This window comes from Cetorhinus maximus, chromosome 4 (assembly GCF_964194155.1).
Source record: "Cetorhinus maximus chromosome 4, sCetMax3.hap1.1, whole genome shotgun sequence".
Classification (NCBI taxonomy): Eukaryota; Metazoa; Chordata; class Chondrichthyes; order Lamniformes; family Cetorhinidae; genus Cetorhinus; species Cetorhinus maximus.
In genome coordinates, this window is record NC_135882.1 from 82,353,289 (window position 1) to 82,369,163 (window position 15,875).

Sequence of the window (15,875 nt, forward strand, 5' to 3'; positions counted from 1 at the left end):
CTTCAATAGCACCTTTCAAACTCATGATCTCTACTGCCTGCAAGGACAAAAGCAACAGGTGCATGGGAGCACCTGCACTACAAGTTCCTCTCCGAGACACACACCATCCTGACTTGGAATTATATTGCTTTCCTTTGCTGTCATTAGATCAAAATCCTGGAACTTCCTCCCTAACAGCATTGTGTGGTACCTACACCTCATTGACTTTGTGGCTCAAGGATGCAGCTCACCACCGCCTTCTCAAGGGCAGTTAGAGATGGACAACAATTACTGGCCTAGCCAGTGCTATTCTCATCCCGTGAAAGATTAAATATAAGTTATAGAACAGTACCGTTCCTTCATGTAAAATATTAAGAAAATAATCTTCAAGTCAAGCACTCTTTATGTTTTGCAGTACCACCAGAAACTGGAGAATTGGCTTCAGCAAGGAAGATCAGAAGGCTGCTTAGTTTTCAAAGATATTTTCGATCTACTCATTTATTTCGCGGTATTTCTTCTTGGAATTCTCTCTGCATTCTGGATGATAACTACAGTGGCCAAGCCATGGTGAGTTTGAAATGTTGATTGAACATCAGAATCTTGGGCTGAATTGTTATGATGGAGTTCATATTCCTTTATGATAAAGGGGTTTGGACATTGATGCATGTCTATACTTTTAGAAACATTTGTAATCCTGTAAATTTATTTATAAGTGCAGTCAGATTCCTTGTTCACATAATTTGAAAGCCAAAGCAGCTCTCAATGTTTTTTCTTATTCTTATTTCTGATTTCAGTGGTACTGCAGCAAAGACCAGATGATTATATTTGAAATGTCAGACTCCAAAGAAAGTAAATTTCTCTGCTGCTTTAGCCACATAGGAAAGCAGCACTCCTTTGGTAGTGATTGGTGAGGAATAATTCTGCAGTCACCTGCCTCCCCTCCCTTCTCCTCTCCTCTTGTTAATGAGAGGCTCATTTTAGAATCTTGCCTGTAAGGGTTGAGGAAATGTGATCAGCTGAGATTCTTCTTGGCTGTCAACATGACTGTGACACCAGGATACTTACATAGGTGGTTATTTTGAGATCCCCTGGGGAGGTCTTCCTTCTGTGTGACTATATTTCAACATTCTTTGAGAAGGGCAATCATACCCTCAATGCAATTTTCACATTCTCCCTCCGATCAAGATCATGTATGCTGTGAAGAGAACATAAGGAGGTTGTAGACCGATATAGATAAGTTGAGTGAGTGGGCAAAAATCTGGCAGATGGAGTATAATGAAAAATGTGAAGTTGTTTACTTTGGTAAGAAGAATCAAAAAAAGCAGAGTATTACTTAAACAGAGAATTGCTGCAGAATTCCGAGGTGCAGAAGGATCTAGCTGTTCTAGCGCATGAGTCACAAAACATTAGTATGCACATACAGCAAGTAATCAATAATGCTAATGGAATGCTATCCTTTATTACGAGAGTAATTGAACATATAAGTTATGCTTCAGTTATGCAGGGCATTGGTGAGATCACATCTTGAATACTGTGTACAGTTTTGGTCTCCTTATTTAAAGAAGGATGTAAATGTATTGGAGGCATGTGTTGGAGGCGGTTCAGAGGAGGTTTACCAGATTGACACCTGGAATGAGCGGGTTGTCTTATGAGGAAAGGTTAGACAGACTGGGCTTGTTTCCACCTGAGTTTAGAGGAGTTAGGGGTGATCTGATTGAAGTATATATGATTCTGACTGGTATTGACAAGGTGGGAGTGGAAAGGCTGTTTCTTCTTGTGGCTGAGTCCTGAACTAGGGGGCACTGTTTTAAAATTAGGGGTTGCCCTTTTCGGACGGAGATGAGAAGAAAATTTTTTCTCTAAGGGTTGTACAACTTTGGAACATCCTACCTCAAAAGACTGTGGAAGCGGTGTCATTGAATATTTTTAAGGTGGAGGTAGATCAGATTCTTGTTAGGCAAGAGAATCAAAGGTTATTGGGGGTAGATGGGAATGTAGAATTCTAAACGCAAACAGATGAGCCATGGTCTTATTGAATGGCGGAGTAGGCTTGGAGGGCTGAATGGCCTACTACTGCTATTTTGTATGTTTATAGTTATTGATTATTAATGAACTCTTTCAATTGAACCTTCTGAACAAAAGCAAAATACTTCTGAACAAAAGCAAAATACTGCAGATACTGGAAATCTGAAATGAAAATAGCGCATGGTAAAACTAGTAGGAAAAACAGCGTCTATGAAGAGGGAAGCAAAGTTAACATTTCAGGTTGATGATCTTTGGATCTGAAATATAACTTTGTTTCTCTATCCACAGATGCTGTCTGACCTGTTATGTATTTCCAGGATTTTCTGGTGAATCTTATTAACTGCTGGTTTCAAAATTGTTTACTATTAACCCAGCTGGAGGAAATAGATTATCTCCAGGTAGATGACACCAGCTCATTACAGCATGAAACAAGGCAAGACACCTGCTGTTCACATGTAACCAAGACACTGTTGATTGATGAAATGCTAGAAGCACTTGGACTGGACAATATGGTTGTGACTCATCCTGGTCATTTTGTGACACATCCGCAAGCTTGTTAAATTGATCACTTTGTGTGTGAGAGCTCCATGGACAGTGGGGAATCACACCTAAGATTCCGTCTTCATGTGAATCACACATGGATTAGGGGTCATTGGATAACAATCGGCGCAACTGAAAATTGAATTGAAAATTCTGAAAATTTTCTCCTTGGCTTTGGGGCATTGAGGCCACTTATAATCACTCTATTACAGCTAGCTGATAACTTGGGACTGTAAATGAGTTAAACCCAACTCAGTTCAACACTAGGTTATGCACTTAGCAATTAAGCCATTGCAGTTCTTCCCTTCAGGATTTTGGGTAGAAAAAGCCACTGTCATTATGATAATCACCTGGTGACATTGGAAGACATGGGGTGGAATCATCCCAGATCTGCACTAAGTGCGGTAGCGGGCAGGAAAAAGAACAATTTACCCGCCGGCTGCAATGGCGGCTTTTCATGCCGTATCGTCCCAATCCCACCTCATTCATCATGTCTTCCCAGGAAGCATGCCAGGTTGCTGGCGGGCGGCCTCTCATTTGCCTGCCATGCTGTCACCTCGCTGCTTCCTCACGCTGGGTGCCATGTTTGAAGTGCAGTCGCGCACACACCTCTTAGTGCCTCCAGTGCAGAACTACTGCACAGAGGACATGGCCCCGAAAGCCAAGATGACTGCAGCCCCCCGATTCAGTGACGTGTCCCTGGAGTGTCTTTTGGATGCCGTGGAGGCCCGCCATGATTTCCCCTACACCCGTTCTGGCCGCAGGAGGGGCAGCAACATCATCAATCTGGCTTGGGAAGCGATAGCAGTGGTGGTCAGTGCTAATGCCTTGCAAAAGAGAACAGCCACCTAGTGCTGCAATAGGATGAATGACCACCTCCGTTCCGCCAGGGTAAGTCACTCTTCTCATCGGTCTCAACTCTCTCAGTCACAAACCCATCATACATCCACAGGGATCTCACTCACTGCCTGTTCAAGGGATATTACCATTTGCTCTCTTCACCTTCATTGCCCTCATCCTATCTATGGGACCACTCACCACCCACACATGCCAGGCATAATTATCATCTGACCTGGCAGGCATCCTGCTTATTCTCCCTACCTGTATTAATGCAGGACAAGCTAGCACACAAGAAGAGGGAGAGGTCACAGACTGGTGGAGGAATGCCCGACATCTAGGTCCTCACAGACTTTTAAAAATAGAGTCATACAGCTGGCTGGCGCAGGTCTGGACCATTCCTGTGCTGATGGTGAGGTTGGCAGTGCCCAAACAATTGCGGATCCATCGGTGCAACATCCATCATTCTGTGAGTGGTGTGTCCTGTTTCATACTGCCATGCACTATCTCTCCTTGCTTTTACAGGCACACATGGGAAACAGCCGAGGGAGTCCATGAGCCAGGTCCTCGACTCAAGTCCCCAAAACACCTCAGAAGAGGAATCTGCTAAAACCCTAATTGAAGACCCATCACAGTGCTCATCCACACACTCCTCCAGTGCAGAGACACGCACCTTGGTGGGACCAAGCTTTAGAGTTGCTTTGGGGTCACAATCTGGCGAGCACATCGCACTGTCTGTTCCACAGCAGGCAGTGGCAGGGACTTCCCAGGGATCCGGCACTTGGGGGACTGCTGGAGGCCAGAAATCTGCTGAGCCTGAGTTGGATGACGAGCCTCTGGACTTGGTCATACCTCAGTTGTTGGAGTTGCAAAGGCAAGCTCAGGAACATCAGGAAGGGATGCCTGCTGCACTCGTCAGATTGCAAGGCACAATGGAGGAGTCCATCCGCCTTCAGTCTGAGGTGATAGCGCCGGCATGCCAATGCACTGAAGTCAACACTAGTAGGGTAGAGGCCGTCATAGAGACCTTGGTCCAGGTCATCGATCCTGCACTGCTGTGTGGGCTGAATCCCATAGTTGGTCTCCAACAGTATCAACGTAAGAGGGGTGTGGGGCAGCTCAATCTCACTCCAGCTTCCCCTTCTCCTCAAAGAGTCAGCCTGAGGTTCTCGGGCACCTATAGGGAGGAGGATCAGCAGGTACACACCCTGTGGCCATCTCCACCCAGTGTCTGGCCCATCTGAATCCCTTCTTCTTGTGACCCCAGCAGCTCCAGCTCTACAGGCAAAGGAGGGTGCCGCTGCCACACAGTTGGACCCCAAAAGCAGGCCGGGGCCCTCCAGGTCTCGGCCCTCCAGAGGGCGCCTGTTAAGGTCATCACAGAAAGGGGTAGCAGTCAGCAGGCTATCTCTACATCTGCTGTGGATGTCGGGGGAGCACCAAGATGTAGCAGCAGGGTTAGGAAAGTTAAGGTGTAGTTGCACAGCTTTGGCACGGGTGTTAGTCATAGAGGTCTACAGCACAGAGAAAGGCCCTTCGGCCCATTGAATCTGCACCGGTCAAATAAGTACCCAACTATTCTAATCCAGCGTTAAGCCCATAGCCTTGTATGCCATGGCATCACAAGTGCACATCCAAATACTTAAATGTTATGAGGGTTTCTGCCTCTACCACCCTTCAGGCAGTGAGTTCCAGATTCCCACCACCCTCTGGGTGAAAAAATTCTTCCTCACATCTCCTCTAAACCTCCTGCCCCTTACCTTAAATCTATGCCCTCTGGTTATTGATCCCTCCACCAAGGGGAAAAGTTCCTTCCTGTCTACCCTATCTATGCTCCTCAATTTTATACACCTCAATCATGTTCCCCCTCAATCTCCTCTGCTCCAGAGAAACTAACCCCAGTCTATCCAATCTCCTCTGCACTCTCTCTAGTGCAACTGCATCCTTCCTATAAGGCGGATGCCAGAACTGCATGCAACACCCTAGCTGTGGCCTAACCAGCATTTTATACAGCTCCAGCATAACCTCCCTGCTCTTGTATCCTATGCCTCGGCTAATAAAGGCCAGTATCCCATATGCCTTCTTAACCACCTTATCTACCTGTCCCACTGCCTTAAGGGACCGGTGGACATGCACACCAAGGTCCTTCTGATCCTCGGTACTTCCCAGGGTCCTATCATTCATCGTGTATTCCCGTGCCTTGTTTGTCCTGCCCAAGTGCATCACCTCACACTTATCCAGATTAAATTCCATTTGCCACTGATTAGCTCACCTGACCAGCCCGTCCATATCCTCCTGTAATTAAAGCTATCGTCTTCACTATTTACCATCCCACCAATTTTCGTGTCATCCACGAACTTACTGATCAATCCTCCTACATTCAAGTCTAAATCATTTATATATACCACAAACAGCAAGGGACCCAACACCGATCCCTGTGGAACCCCACTGAACACAGGCATCCAGTCACAAAAACATCCCTTGACCACAACCCTCTGCTTCCTGCCACTCAGCCAATTCTGGATCCAATTTGCCAAATTGCCTTGGATCCCATGGGCCCTTACCTTCATTATCAGTCTCCCATGTGGGACCTTATCAAAAGCCTTGCTGAAGTCCAAGTAGACTACGTCACAAGGGTGTTGATCACTTGTTTAGAATGTTCACTTCGTTAATAAAATCCTGAGATTCCTTTGCCTATGGCTCCTTGTTCTGATGAGCGGTGTTTCTGTTGCTCAGACATGAAATCTTGGTCCCTGCACAAGATAAAGGCAGGTGTCTCAGCCCAGGGCCTCTTCCCTGTGCTTTGTGCAACCTTCCCAGCACACTGATGGTGCACCTTCATTGTCACTGGTCACATCAGTCATGCCTGCACCTCGATGGGGCTTACCATTGCTGCCAGAATGTGCTGGGCCTGCAGCAGTGTTCCGTCGTTCTCTGTGTACTTTTTTGCAGTGTTGCTGGACCCCCATCTCATGAGCATCTGTGTCTGGTGACAGTGTGGTACTGAAGGATGTCATAGGATCAGGAGAATGAACATTTCCATGCTATGACCCTGTTCACAGAGCGCAAGTGAGGTGCCATCAGCCAGACAGGAGTCAGACATTCACATGAGCTATGTGAAGACCCATGGAGTGTCCCCACTGCATGTCGTCATCATCCTCCTGGAATGTAGGGAGTTGTGGGTATCTGTTGTATCTCCATGACAGGAGCCTGATCACAGAGGGTATGTTCACTGCCATCAGCCAGACTGGAGTCAAACATTCACAGATGCAATGTGAGAATCAATGGTGACTCCTCACTGCATGTCGTCCACATTCTCCACGAATCTAGCAGCTATGAGGGCCTCCTGAGTGCCCTGCCTCATCTGGCCAGTGCGATGGCCTTATCACCGTCATCCTTGCCTTCGAGGAGCTCCTCACCCTTATCCCCATCAATACCTTCCTCATTGGTGGAGACGTGCAGCTCCTCCATAACTCTTCTCGGCCAGCTCCTCTCCCCGTTGCAGCGCCAGATTGAAAAGGGCGCAACAGGCGATGATGATGCGTGACACCCTCTGTGGACTGTATTGCAGGGCTCCACCAGACTGATTCAGGCACCAGAACCTCATTTTCAGCATCCTGATGGTTTGCTCCACCAAGATGTGACTTGCAGCATGAGCCTCGTTGTACCTTCTCTCTGCTGCACTCAGGCCGCTGCATGGGTATCATCAGCCACATCCTCTGTGGGTAGCCCTTGTCCCCGAGGAGCCAACCCTGTAGCCTCTGTGGACGCTGAAAGACGTCAGGGACCTGAGACTGACTAAGAATGTAGGAGTTGTGGACACTCCCCAAAAACCATGCGCAGACCTTAAGGATGTGCTTGTGGTGGTCACACACCAGCTGAACATTCAGCAACTGGAAGCCCTTGCGGCTGTTGTAGTTGACCACTTGTTGCCACGGAGATCTGAGTGCCACGTGAGTGCAGTCGATGGCATCCTGCACCTGTGGAAAACCTGAGATCTGGGCAAATGCCAGTGCTTCTGAATCCTGGCTTTCCTGATCCCGGGTGAAATGCACAAAGTCATGTGCCTACTGGATGCATTTGCGGGTGGAGGCTTGCAATGTCCCACAGAGGTCACCTGTGGAACCCTGAAAGGAGCCACTGGCATAAAAATTGAGCACCGTGGTCACTTTCACAGGCACAGGCAGGATGCCCTCTATGTCCCCGAGGCACCACGGCAGGCGGCAGACATGACCGGCCAGTTCCCTGGACATGCGCAGTCTATGGCAATACTGGTTCTCTGTCATCTGCAGGAATGACAAGCGCCGTCTGTAGACCCTGGGTTTAGCTAGGCGCCGACCAGTGAGCGCTTGTTGTGGCTTTTAAGCATGCGTGGAGCCCCAGCTGCACCTTCTTCCTGAGGGTATTGCTCCTCCCTCTGCTCAACCAGGCCCCTCCATCACACAGATATAAAAACAAAAACCTACTGCGGATGCTGGAAATCCAAAACAAAAACAGAATTACCTGGAAAAACTCAGCAGGTCTGGCAGCATCGGCGGAGAAGAAAAGATTTGAGGTTTCGAGTCCTCATGACCCTTCAACAGAACTGAGTAAAGTTAGGAGAGGGGTGAAATATAAGCTGTTTAAGGTTGGGGGGGGAGAGAAGTTTGGAGGGGGTGGTGGTTGTAGGGACAAGCAAGCAGTGATAGGAGCAGATAATCAAAAGATGTCACAGACAAAAGGAACAAAGAGGTGTTAAAGGTAGTGATATTATCTAAGAAAATGTGCTAATTAAGAATGGATGGCAGGACGCTCAAGGTACAGCTCTAGTGGGGAGGGGGTGGAAAGACTGACAGGGTATTATAGTTATAGATTTAAAAATAATGGAAATAGGTGGGAAAAGAAAAATCTATATAAATTATTGGTAAAAACAAAAGGGAGGGGGAAGAAACGGGAAGGGGGTGGGGATGGGGGAGGGAGTTTAAGATCTAAAGTTGTTGAATTCAATATTCAGCCCGGAAGGCTGTAAAGTGCCTAGTCGGAAGATGAGGTGCTGTTCCTCCAGTTTGCGTTGGGCTTCACTGGAACAATGCAGCAAGCCAAGGACAGACGTGGGCAAGAGAGCAGGGTGGAGTGTTAAAATGGCAAGCGACAGGGAGGTTTGGGTCTTTCTTGCGGACAGACCGCAGGTGTTCTGCAAAGCAGTCGCCCAGTTTGCGTTTGGTCTCTCCAATGTAGAGGAGATCGCATTGGGAGCAACGAATGCAGTAGACTAAGTTAGGGGAAATGCAAGTGAAATGCTGCTTCACTTGAAAGGAGTGATTGGGCCCTTGGACGGTGAGGAGAGAGGAAGTGAAGGGGCAGGTGTTGCATCTTCTGCGTGGGCATGGGGAGGTGCCATAGGTGGGGGTTGAGGAGTAGAGGGTGATGGAGGAGTGGACCAGGGTGTCCCGGAGGGAACGATCCCTATGGAATGCCGCCAGGGGGGGTGAAGGGAAGATGTGTTTGGTGGTGGCACCATGCTGGAGTTGGCGGAAATGGCGGAGGATGATCCTTTGAATGCGGAGGCTGGTGGGGTGATAAGTGAGGACAAGTGGGACTCTATCATGTTTCTGGGAGGGACGAGAAGGCGTGAGGGCGGACGCGCGGGAGATGGGCCGGACACGGCCGAGGGCTCCATCAACGACCGTGGGTGGAAAACCTCGGTCAAGGAAGAAGGAGGACATGTCAGAGGAACTGTCCTTGAAGGTAGCATCGTCAGAACAGATGTGACGGAGGAGAAGGAACTGAGAGAATGGGATGGAGTCCTTACAGGAAGCGGGGTGTGAGGAGCTGTGGTCGAGGTATCTGTGGGAGTCGGTAGGCTTGTAATGTATATTGGTGGACAGTCTATCATCAGAAATTGAGACAGAGAGGTCAAGGAAGGGAAGGGAAGTGTCACACTCTCTTTGTGTTGTCTCCACTCCCTGTAAGCCATGAGGCATGCAGCTAGGTCACCAGGCTTCATGCCCCTGATGTTGTACTCCTGCAGGATGAAAGAGAGACACGTGGGTTAGCTTGGGTATACGAAGAGCCTCTTGGTTAAGTCTGAAGGCCCCTTAATGCATGCTGGAGAGTGCTGGCTACCACTTGGATGGCCAGAGTTTAGTGCGCTGCATGACTGCATTAAACTCTGCCCCACTCCACCTGACTGATTGGCGGCAGCTTTACCCACTGGACTGCATGCTGTGCTCTCAGCTTGGGTGCAGGCATTCTCCTAACTCACGCTGCAAGGCTGAGCTGTTAGCTTGAACCATGGGTGACACTTGTCCAAACCGAGACCATGGAGAAGGTGCTAGGAAAACTGAAAGGTCTGAAGGTTGATAAATCACCTGGACCAGATGGATTACACCCCAGAGTTCTGAAGGAGATAGCTGAAGAGATAGTGGAGGCGTTAGTGGTGATCTTTCAGGAATCACTCAAGTCAGGGAGGGTCCCAGAGGACTGGAAAATCGCTAATGTAACCCCCCTGTTTAAGAAGGGAGTGAGGCAAAAGACAGGAAATTACAGGCCGATTAGCCTGACCTCGGTCGTTGGTAAGATTTTAGAGTCCATTATTAAGGATGAGATTTCAGAATACTTGGAAGTGCATGGTAAAATAGGACAAAGTCAGCCTGGTTTCATCAAGGGGAGGTCATGCCTGACAAATCTGTTAGAATTCTTTGAGGAGGTAACGAGTAGGTTAGACAAAGGAGAGCCAATGGATGTTATCCACTTGGGACTTCCAGAAGGCCTTTGACAAGGTGCCGCACAGGAGGCTGCTCAGTAAGATAAGAGCCCATGGTGTTAGAGGCAAGGTACGAGCATGGATAGAAGATTGGCTGTCTGGCAGGAGGCAGAGAGTGGGGATAAGGGGGTCCTTCGCAGGATGGCGGCCGGTGACTAGTGGAGTTCCGCAGGGGTCAGTGTTGGGACCACAACTTTTCACTTTATATATTAATGATCTAGATGAAGGAACTGAGGGCATCCTGGCTAAGTTTGCAGATGATACAAAGATAGGTGGAGGGACAGGTAGTATTGAGGAGGTGGGGAGGCTGCAGAAGGATTTGGACAAGTTAGGAGAATGGGCAAAGAAATGGCAGATGGAATACAACGTGGGGAAGTGTGAGGTCATGCACTTTGGCAGGAAGAATAGAGGCATAGACTATTTTCTAAATGGGGAGAGAATTCAGAAATCTGGAGTGCAAAGGGACTTGGGAGTCTTAGTCCAGGATTCTCTTAAGGTTAACTTGCAGGTTGAGTCGGTAGTTAGGAAGGCAAATGCAATGCTGGCATTTATTTCGAGAGGACTAGAATATAAAAGCAGGGATGTGCTGCTGAGGCTTTATAAGGCTCTGGTCAGACCACATTTAGAATATTGTGAGCAATTTTGGGCCCCGTATCTCAGGAAGGATGTGCTGGCCCTGGAGAAGGTTCAGAGGAGGTTCTCGAGAACGATCCCAGGAATGAAAGGCTTAACATATGAGAAACGTTTGAGGACTCTGGGTCTATACTCGATGGAGTTTAGAAGGATGAGGGGGGATCTGATTGAAACTTACAGAATACTGAAAGGCCTGGATAGAGTGGACGTGGGGAAGATGTTTCCATTAGTAGGAGAGACTAGGACCCGAGGGCACAGCCTCAGAGTAAAGGGAAGACCTTTTAGAACAGAGATGAGGAGAAACTTCTTTAGCCAGAGAGTGGTGAATCTATGGAATTCATTGCCACAGAAGGCTGTGGAGGCCAGGTCATTGAGTGTACTTAAGACGGAGATAGATAGGTTCTTGATTGGTAAGGGGATCAAAGGTTATGGGGAGAAGGCGCGAGAATGGGGTTGAGAAACATTTCAGCCATGATTGAATGGCGGGGCAGACTCGATGGGCCGATTGGCCTAATTTCTGCTCCTATGTCTTATGGGTCTTATGACATTGCAAGGGGCTGTGAGCACCTCCACCAGTGACTTCTCCATGGCCAGCTTTAGCAAGGAGATTGTACAACTTGCCCAGTCGTCCAATTGTTCTGCAGTGCACTGAAATGCTCATTAGTTTGTAGTCTATGCCTGAGGGGTAAAAAGTTTTGCAGCATTTGGTGGCACTGTCAGGCCTCTGCGTTGCGTGAGTGGGCAGATAAGTTAGAGGCCCAACTCCAGACATGTCAATGTGGCTGCGCCTGAACTGTCTCAGCTGTTGGGGAATGGTCACTTTTTTTTATACAAGGTTTCCTTAATTTGTGGCTGCTACTCCCCCCCGCCCCCCAACACCACCACCACTACCACTACTCACCACTTGAGCATTGCCATCAATCGCTGTGCAGCCCTTGACCCCCCCACCCCACCAACTCGCTGAACCGCAATGTAGCCCTTGCTCCGGCACCACACTGTTCGCCAGGCAGGAAAATGCAACTTGCCTGTGCCCTTGCCTCAACCTAAAGGTCCAACAGGCGACCCTTGCAAGCACTGCGCAACGTTACTCATTACTGTGCACTCACCTCTGAGTTCCCCTCGAAGTGCTGATCACCAGGTGCACACCTTATAAATGTTGTTGTGAAACACGTTGGTATTCAATGAGCCGACGTGCTCGGATGATCCAACGTTGGGGGTTGATTCTGTCGAGCTGGTCTTATAATGATCTGCAGATTTATTACAATGAAGTTCCTGACGTGTGGCAGCGGGAAATGTGACTCACCACCAATGGGTGTAACAGACAATTGTAAACTGGTTTCACGATGTCGTGAAACCGATTTTTGGCCTTCCTGCCATATTGCCCGCTGATGCCCGACACCAGCGGACACAGAAAATTCCACCCATGGTTTCTGGAAATCTGCAGTTAAGCAATAGCTCTTTGCTCTCACTTCCTAGAAAAGAGCATCTGCCTGATGTTATTGAGATCCAATAGACCTCTGTTAGTTTGGGTCTTGAAATCCAGTGAATTCCAGTCCAGGTTGTAACTGTTGGAAAGCCCTCATGAGGTTCATAAAATCATCAGAAATCAGAGCCAGTAGGCCAATCAAGCCTGGTCCATCAGTAAGATCATGGCTGATCTGATTGTGGCCTTAACTCCACTTTCCTGCCTGTCCCACATAACCCTTGACTACCTTGTTAATCAAAAATCTTTCAAGCCCCCTCAGAATCTTACATATTTCAACATGATCAGCTTTCATTCTTCTAAACTCTAATGAGTATAAGTTCAACCTGCTCAACCTTACCTCATAAGACAACCACTTCATCCCAGAAATCAACCTAGTGAACTTCCTCTGTACTACTTCCAATACAAGTATAGTTCCTCCTTTAAATAAGGAAACTTTTTTTATTATTCGTTTATGGGATGTGGGCACTGCTGGCTAAGTCATTGTTTATTGCCCATCCCTAATTGCCCTCCAGTGTGGTGGTGAGCCACCACATTATCTACAGTATTTCAGGTGTGGTCTCATCAGTAACCTGCACAGTTGTAGCAAGGCTTCCCTACTTTTATACTCCACCCCTTGCAATAAAGACTACATTCCATTTGCCTTCTTAATTACTTGCTGTTCCTGCATGCTAATATTTTGTGATTCATGTGCTCCAGATCCCTCTGTACTGCAACATTGTGCAGCCCGTCTCCATTTAAATAATATTCTGCTTTTCTATTCTTCCTGCCAAAGTGGACGAATTAATATTTTCCCACATTATTCTCCATTTGCCAATTTTTTGCCCACTCACTTAACTTATCTATATCCCTTTGCCACCTCTTTGTATTCCTCCTCAAAACTTGCTTTCCCTCCTATCCTTGTATCGACAGCGTATTTGGCTGCAATACAGTTGGTTCTTTCATCCAAGTCATTAATATAGATTGAGGCCCCAACACTGATCCATGCGGCACTCCACTAGTTAGCTTGCCAATCTGAAAATGACCTATTTATCCCATCTCTCTGCTTCCTGTTAGTTAGCCAGTCCTCTATCCATGCTAACCCTCAACACTGAGCTTTTATCTTCTACAGTAACTTTTTATGTGGCACTGTACTGAATGCCTTTTGGAAATCTAAGTACAGTACATCTACTAGTTCCCCTTCAGCTATCCTGCCTGTTACATCCTCAAAGAATTCTAAGATAATCATCAAACACTAATTCCCTTTCACAAAACCATGTTGACTGCCTGATTGTGTTATGATTTTCTAAATGTTGTCCTATTACCTCCTTAATAATGGATTTCAGCATTTTTCCCAATGACAGATTTTTGACTAACTTCTTGCTTTCTGTCTCCCTCCTTTCTTGAATAGTGGAGTTACAATTGCGACTTTCCAATCTGTTGGGACCTTTCCAGAATCTAGGGAACTTTGGAAGATTACACACTATCTCTGCAGCCACTTCCTTTAAGACCCTAGGATGCTGGCCATTAGGCTCAGGGGTCTTGTCAACCTTTATTCCCATTAGTTTTTGTAGTACTTTTTATCAAGTGATGTGATTGTTTTAAGTTCTTCCCTTTTGCCCCTGCATTTCTACTATTCTTGGGATACTTTTTGTCTCTTCTACTGTGAAGACAGATATAAAATTCTTTTTCGTATTCTCTGTTATTTCCTTGTTTCCCATTATCCTATTGTCACTGTTGCTACACTTTTCCATGTACAAGTTTTTACTATCTGTTTTTATATTTCTTGCTGCTTTTCTCTCATACTCCCAATTTCTCCCTCTTTAATTTTTTTTAGTCATCCTTTGTTGGTTTCTAAAGTTAACCCAATTTTCTGGCCCACCACTAATATTTGCAGCATTGTGCACCTTTTCCTTCAATGTGGTACCACCCATAACTTCTTCAGTTAGCTGTACATATATATTTCAGATATACTCCTCCTTTCACCCCCCCCAACCAAATCTCCACCATTTGGTAACTCTGACCTGATGGCCAGGTTCTCTGTGGTACAGAAGCAAAATACTGTGGATACTGGAAATCTCTTCCACAGATGCTGCCAGACTTGCCGAGTATTCCAACAGTTTTTGTTTTTCTCTCAGTGGTATGTGGAGGATCCTCTGGTTTTGAAGAACAGACAATTTTTGTGATAATATAGAATTACATTTTCTTTTTAATGTTTTTAAGAAATTTCAGCTTGCAAAGATTTATTTTCGAATGTTATTAATTTTCTATGTGCTTTCAGTGTATGCTAGAAAAGGATGGAAGTTGGAATTTTGACATCTTTCTTTTTGACAGACTAACGAATGGTAAGTTGGATCAAATGATTGCAGTGTACCAGTTCTCTTTTAGCAAAATTATACATTTCTTCAAGTCTGACAAATTAGAATTTATTAACATTTAGTTGAAAGGCTGACATACAATTGTCCAGTTTTTCTTCAGTGAGGCCATTTTGTACATATCTTCTGAGCAAAATAGCTGACGTTTTCCTTATACTCAAGTTTTTTCTCAAAAGAAGATTGGATATAGAGAATAAGAGAGAAGTTTTATGTGACTTTATTAATGTATATCTGTAGTGCCTTTTTAACCAATCAGACCGCTGAACCACGAGCCACTGTAATTTTACTTTAAACCATGGATAGATCAGATATGAGAGAGCTTTTTTTTGGTCATTCTTAAGTTTCGAATCATACTCTACCAAAACAAATTTACATGCCAGGATGGTTTGTTGCATATCCCTTTCTTTATACATTTCTAAAATTTCTAACTATAGTATGTACTATAGTCAGTAATTTGAGAAAAAAAGCCATTCCATCTTCCAATCACTCTAACTCCTTCTACACCCTCATGCACAAACAGCATAACCAGCAGGGCCTAATGAAAATCCTTGACCCCAGGATCACCCCTGCTCCCGAATATTACAATGCAGCCTGGCCAGATGAGGCCCGATGTATTGAAAGCTGTAGTACAACTTTCACAAGCTACTGTGGAGCTCATCTTTCCTTACAGTGGATGCACATGGAACACAATTGTACTACATTGTACTGATATAACATAATTAAGCAATTAAACTCCAACTCCCAGAAGCCATCATGCAGATTTCCAATCACACCAAGGTGGGGAGGCTACTTTCCTACTGGCAATTCCCTAGAGCTGAACTGTCTGATAGTAGCGACTGAAGTTAGGGTGACACGAGTCTTTCCTTTCATATGGAGTGTTATAATTTTTTTTGCGTTGGCCTTTTGTCCATACGGAGATGCAGAATGAACGTAGAAACGGGAACAGGAGTAGGCCATTCAACCCCTCGAGCCTGCTCTGCCAATCAGTAAGATCATGACTGATCTGATTGTGTTTAACTCCACTTTCCTGCCTACCCCTATAACCTTTGTGTGTCTCGTCAATGAAATATCACAGCCTTGAATATATTCAATGATCCAGCCTCCACTGCTTGCTGTGGAAAAGAATTCCAAACACTAGCAACCCTCTGAGAGAAGAAATTCCTTAGGAGACCCCTTATTTTGAAACTATGCCTCCTAGTTCTAGATTCCCCCACAAGGGGAAACATCTTCTTAGCATCTACCTTGTCAAGCTCCCTTTGAGTCTCATGTTTCAATAAGA

General features: G+C 46.2%; 1 protein-coding gene across 5 annotated transcripts in view; it reads left to right on the forward strand.

Moving 5' to 3' along the window:
* pde7a (phosphodiesterase 7A) overlaps positions 1 to 15,875 on the forward strand; it is a 137,246-nt gene that overhangs the window by 70,545 nt on the left and 50,826 nt on the right. For all 5 annotated transcript variants that reach the window (XM_078540409.1, XM_078540410.1, XM_078540411.1 and 2 more), the window contains 2 exons: positions 395 to 546; positions 14,503 to 14,566. In XM_078540409.1, coding sequence (XP_078396535.1) covers positions 395 to 546; positions 14,503 to 14,566 — 216 coding nt within the window. The remainder of the gene's footprint in view (positions 1 to 394; positions 547 to 14,502; positions 14,567 to 15,875) is intronic.